The 5,560-nt window shown below is 50.0% G+C and overlaps 1 protein-coding gene across 2 annotated transcripts in view; it reads left to right on the top strand.

Moving 5' to 3' along the window:
- The window catches only part of arpp21 (cAMP-regulated phosphoprotein, 21), an 11,887-nt gene extending 6,327 nt beyond the window's left edge, over window positions 1-5,560 (top strand). The window contains exons 9-20 of one of the 2 annotated variants that reach the window (XM_083685387.1): window positions 1-41; window positions 856-954; window positions 1,062-1,099; window positions 1,279-1,335; window positions 1,668-1,858; window positions 2,106-2,264; window positions 2,427-2,566; window positions 2,757-2,831; window positions 3,028-3,189; window positions 3,534-3,639; window positions 4,229-4,362; window positions 4,812-5,560. The exon at window positions 1-41 is cut by the window's left edge and continues 53 nt beyond it. In XM_083685387.1, coding sequence (XP_083541513.1) covers window positions 1-41; window positions 856-954; window positions 1,062-1,099; window positions 1,279-1,335; window positions 1,668-1,858; window positions 2,106-2,264; window positions 2,427-2,566; window positions 2,757-2,831; window positions 3,028-3,189; window positions 3,534-3,639; window positions 4,229-4,362; window positions 4,812-5,129 — 1,520 coding nt within the window. In that variant the 3' untranslated portion in view covers window positions 5,130-5,560. Of the gene's footprint in view, window positions 42-855; window positions 955-1,061; window positions 1,100-1,278; window positions 1,336-1,667; window positions 1,859-2,105; window positions 2,265-2,426; window positions 2,567-2,756; window positions 2,832-3,027; window positions 3,190-3,533; window positions 3,640-4,228; window positions 4,548-4,811 lie in introns of those variants that run through there. The other variant, XM_083685388.1, reaches the window with a different exon arrangement.

Below are 5,560 nucleotides of genomic sequence, written 5' to 3'. Positions count from 1 at the left end.
AGTGGAGAGCCATACTGAAGAGAGACACCTCAGAAGACCAGGTAGGCCTCTCTCTCTCTCCCTCTCTCTCCCTCTCTCTCTCTCTCTCTCTCTCTCTCTCTCTCTCTCTCTCGCTCTCTCTCGCTCTCTCTTTCTCTCAAGGCAAACCTTATTTCATTTTCTCAATGTCTCAGTACACCTCACAGAGAAGATTAAAAACTAAACAAAAGAGATGATTACATTACAGATGACTGACAGGATGGGGGGATGGGGGGATGGGGAGAGGAGGAGGACTGCGATGGGGGGATGGGGGAGAGGAGGACAGGGATGGGGGGTGGGGGGATTGGGGAGAGGAGGAGGACAGGGATCGGGGGACTGGGGAGAGGAGGAGGACTGGGATGGGGGGATGGGGGAGAGGAGGAGGACAGTGATGGGGGGGTGGGGGGATTGGGGAGAGGAGGAGGACAGGGATGGGGGCGTGGGGGGATTGGGGGGGTGGGGGGGGGAGGAGGACAGGGATGGGGGGGTGGGAGGATTGGGGGGAGGAGGAGAACAGGGATGGGGGATTCTGGGAAGTCAGGGTAAAGGGACAGCGAAGATTATCCATCATATGTTCAGCATTATGAGGATATGTTAGATGGTTACTGCTGAACCTCTGGGGCCTCCGTAGTTTAATGTGAGCTGTAGGTAATAAATCACTTTGGATGATCCTAACATGGCTGCCAGTCATCACTCATTACATGGCACCAGGAGTGGTTCAAATATCACCTGACACAACACCAAACATTCAGATATGAGTAATATAACAGGTGTGAGAGACGCTGTAGGCGCCCAATCAGGTTCTCTGAGACGTTTGTGATCCCGCCCCCCCATCAGGCCAGGCTCCACCCCTTACACGGGGAGAGGCGGAGCAAGTCCATGGAGGAGAGAGAGGAGGAGTACCAGAGAGCACGAGACAGGATCTTCAACCAGGAGGTGAGGAGAGTTCACACGCACACACACACACACACACACACACACACACACACACACACACACGATTCTCTGTCATGACTTCACCTCCCCTCTTTTCTCTGTTTCAGCCTGTGTGCTCCCAGGAGAACGTTTATACTGAGACCAGGTAACCTGTCTGTCTGTCTGTCTGTCTCTGTATTCCTGTCAACCTTGCCGTATTTGAGTGTCTTTGGATGTGTTTTGTTGCTGTAGGGTGTGCAGTGATATTCACTGTGTGTGTGTGTGTGTGTGTGTGTGTGTGTGTGTGTGTGTGTGTGTGTGTGTGTGTATGTGATGTTTCTGCAGAGCTGTGGAGGAATGTAACCTCTATGCTGAAACACAGAGGAAGAGGCAGCTCTTTAGGTGAGTGCGCCCTCCTGTGGTTGTTGAGTGGTGGTGAACTTTAATCACATACAGGTTAACTAGTAGGTTAACAGTACTATGGATATCAGTGGAAAACAGATTTTGCAGGATGGAACAATGTTGTAGACCAATCACAGATAGATACACACATACAGTACACACATTATACCCAAAACATCACAAACCAATCATAGATAAAAACAATATTGTGTTTAAATGCAACAGTGTGTGCGCCTGCCATATGGGAAGTCAGGATGGCCCAGGTTAAGGTTAGTTAGTAAGTTAGTTAATAATAATGAAACCCTGTGTGTGTGTGTGTGTGTGTGCTGCAGGGGAAGTCGGGATGGCTCAGGTTCTAGCAGGACCGGAAGCAGCAGGCAGAGCAGCACGGAGATGGACTGTCGCTATAGCAACGACCCCCGACCCTGGAGCAGCACCGACTCTGACTCCTCCTACCAACGCCCAAACCCCACCCCCAAACCCCGCCAAGCCACCAACCACAGCTGGGACTCCCGGGGGACGGGTAAGGATGAGAAGGATGACTTTGGTCGCTTGGTCGTTGACACACTGGTGTCAAATATTCAATGATGCAAAGAAACTGTCCATAGGGGTCATGATTGTTTACTTTTCTCTCCCTCTCTCTCTCTCTCTGTCTCTCTCTCCCTGTCTCTCTCTCTCTGTATCTCTCTGTCTCCCTCTCTCTCATTCTCTCTCTCTCCCCCCCCCCTCTCTCTCTCTCCCTCTCTTCCCCCCCTCTCTCTCTCTCTCAGGGTCCATCACTCTCTCCAGAGTGGTTCCCTCCACCTATGCCCACCCCTCCACCCCTCCCCTCCAAACAGAACCTGCCCCTACCACAAACTCCGCCTACATCCTGTTGCCCGTGGAGAACGGCATTCCGCCAGGAAGTATACTAATGAACCCACAGACAGGTACACACCTCTCCACACACACACACACACACACACACACACACACACACACACACACACACACACACACACACACACACACACACACACACACACAGTGACTCTGTATGAACAATATTGTCAAAACTCCTGACCTCTAACCCTTGCTCTCTGACCTCTCAGGGCAGCCCTTCCTGAACCCTGACGGAAGCCCGGCTGTGTACAACCCCCCAGACACCCAGCAGCCTATCAGGGGCCAGCCGCAGCAGCAGGTCCCTCCTCCTCAGCACCAGCAGCCAATGGCAGGTCACTCTATGCCTCAGGTATACACCGTTTATTAGACTGACAGAGTCACATGTATTCAGTAAATACACTTCTAGTCTTGATGTTGTGGAGTTCTTTACCGGTCTCTCTCCCCTTCGTTTTCTCTCTCTCTCTCTCTCTCCCCCCCCCCCTCTCTCTCTCTCTCTCTCTCCCCCCTCTCTCTCCCCCCCCCCCCTCTCTCTCTCTCAGGTGGTTCAGTACTCGTCTGTCTCTTATCCTCCTCAGCAGATGGTCCCTGTCTCTCCTTCACAGCATTACTCTGCGGTATGGACAGTGTGTGTGTGTGTGTGTGTGTGTGTGTGTGTGTGTGTGTGTGTGTGTGAGTGTGTGTGTGTGTGTGTATGTGCCTGTTTATGTTTATGTTTGTGTGTGTATATACACTATATCTATACAATACTACATGTTTGTTTGGATATAATTGTGTGTGTGTTAATTACAACATCTTCTCTGTGATCCTCAGAGCGATGAACTGTCGTCCCAGTTTGGTCAGGTGACTCTGGGCTGTCAGTCATCAGGGGAAGCCCCGCCTCTCTACCCTCCCCCCCAGGCCTACGTCTACACAGCCCCTCCCCCTCCTCCTCCCCCTCACAACCCCCCCAGCTACTGCCAGCCCCAACCTCAGGTAAGGAAACAACAACAACAACAACAACAACAACAACAACAACAACAACAAATGCCAGGGGGTCAAATCCATTTCAGGAAGTGAATTGAAATTCCTATCAAAGGGTCAAATAGTCCAGTTATTTCTATTGAAAATAATAAAACAATTGACGATTTAAAATTCCGAATCTCAATCTCCGGAATTGGAATTGGAATTGCCCACGATCCTGGACAGAACAGAATGATCGAGAAGAGAACAATAGGACAGCTTAATGGAATCATTGTGGAACACAGAGAATCCAGTCCAGAATCCAGTCCAATGGAAGTGAATGGGCTCGTGTGTTAACCTGGTGTTTAACCCTGTAGGTGCCGCTGTATTACTACTCTGGTCAATACCCTACCTCAGCACCTCAGCAATGCAGACCTCCAACACCTCCTCAGCTCAGCCACAGCCAAGCTACACAACCAACAGGTGTGTGTGTGTGTGTGTGTGTGTGTGTGTGTGAGAGAGTGTATGCGTGAGAGAGTGTGTCTATAGCACTAGTGTGTGTGTATGTATGTATGTATGTATGTGTGTGTGTGTGTGTGTGTGTGTGTGTGTGTGTGTGTGTGTGTGTGTGTGTGTGTGTGTGTGTGTGTGTGAGAGTGTGTGTGTGTGTGTGTGTGTGTGTGTGTGTGTGAGAGTGTGTCTATAGCACTAGGGAGGGGGGCCGTTACACTGTAAGAGATTTAGTGCCAGGTCTCACAGTGAACCGGTCTCTTTTCCTGCTGCTTCTATTCATCAGAGAGAGAGAGAGAGAGAGAGAGAGAGAGAGAGAGAGAGAGAGAGAGAGAGAGAGAGAGAGAGAGAGAGAGAGAGAGAGAGAGAGAGAGAGAGAAAGGGAGAGAACTGTGTGAATGTATACAGTGCATAACTGAATACAATACAAAGTAATTGTACAAAGCAATACAAAGTCACAATAGATTACGCTAATTACCCCTTCTATATTAACTTGTGTGTATGTGTGCGTGCGTACGTGCGTATGTGTGTGTGTGTGTGTGTGTGTGTATGTGTGTGGCAGGTTACTCTCCTGTCATATCCAATCAGCAGCAGGGATACCAGGGCATGATGGGAGTACAGCCGCCCCAGAGCCAAGCACAAAGCATGCTGGGTACATACTCGTCCGTCCCCTCCCACTCCTGTGGCATGGTGCAGGTATGACAGAATATGACCCACACGCTCTGTTTGATTTACTCTTTAACCGCATTTCACTCTGTTGAGGCTGGTGGTGGTAGAAATCGGAGGACGGGGCTCATTGTAATGCATGGAATGGGATGAGGAATGGTATCAAACATGTGACCTCTGTGCCTTGATGAGACATGTGAAAGCTATCATGGAACATTCATGACATTGATGTTTATGGCAAAGGTGGATTTTTGGACTCATTCAACTCCCCCCTTCTCGCTCTCCCTTCCTCCATCTCTCTCTCTCTCTTTTTACTCTCTCTTTCGCTCCTCCTCTCTCTCACTCTCCCGCTTTCTCCTTCTCTCCTTTCCTTCCTTCCTCCCTCGCTCTTCCTCTTTCTGTCACACTGCTTCTCTCCCCTCCCTCCCTCCCTCTCTCTTGTCTCCTTCCTCCTCTCTCCCCCTCTCTCTCCCCCCCAGGGAGGTGTGTCGTACTCTCAGAGTGGTCTTCTGTCGGGGGTGGGGGGTGAGGGAGGGTACTGTTGCTTGGTGCCCCCCCCCACCCTGTGGTCCTCTGCCCCCCATGCCCCCCCCTCTCCACACCAGCTGCCACCCCTCCAACTGTGCCAACATCAGCAGCCAAGGCTGGGGGGGCAAATATTGACCCAGAACTCTTCCATAGCCCCCCCCACCCCCCACCCCCCCCACACACACACACACACACACACACACACACACACACACACACACACACAACACACAACACACAGTGGTGTTATTGTACCAAAGCTATATTAGAGCTGCTGTATTGAAAAGTATCATTTATATCCTCCAATAGAGTTTTGTATTGACATGAAATGATTTGAATATATTCTGTATTGCAATGTGTGAAGAAGAGAATAAACTTGTGTGACTGGTTTGACAGGTCACCTTTCTAAGAATAAACTTGTGTGACTGGTTTGACAGGTCACCTTTCTAAGAATAAACTTGTGTGACTGGTTTGACAGGTCACCTTTCTAAGAATAAACTTGTGTGACTGGTTTGACAGGTCACCTTTCTAAGAATAAACTTGTGTGACTGGTTTGACAGGTCACCTTTCTAAGAATAAACTTGTGTGACTGGTTTGACAGGTCACCTTTCTAAGTGGGCTTCTCCATGCTCCTCATTCTTACAGCACACAGGATGAAGCACATGAGTAGGCTGCTACTTAACGGTCTCTGACCAAAACT

This window comes from Argentina silus (genome assembly GCF_951799395.1).
Source record: "Argentina silus genome assembly, chromosome: 14".
Classification (NCBI taxonomy): Eukaryota; Metazoa; Chordata; class Actinopteri; order Argentiniformes; family Argentinidae; genus Argentina; species Argentina silus.
The sequence above is the reverse complement of the archived record's forward strand: the minus strand, read 5'-3'. Positions and strand labels throughout refer to the sequence as shown.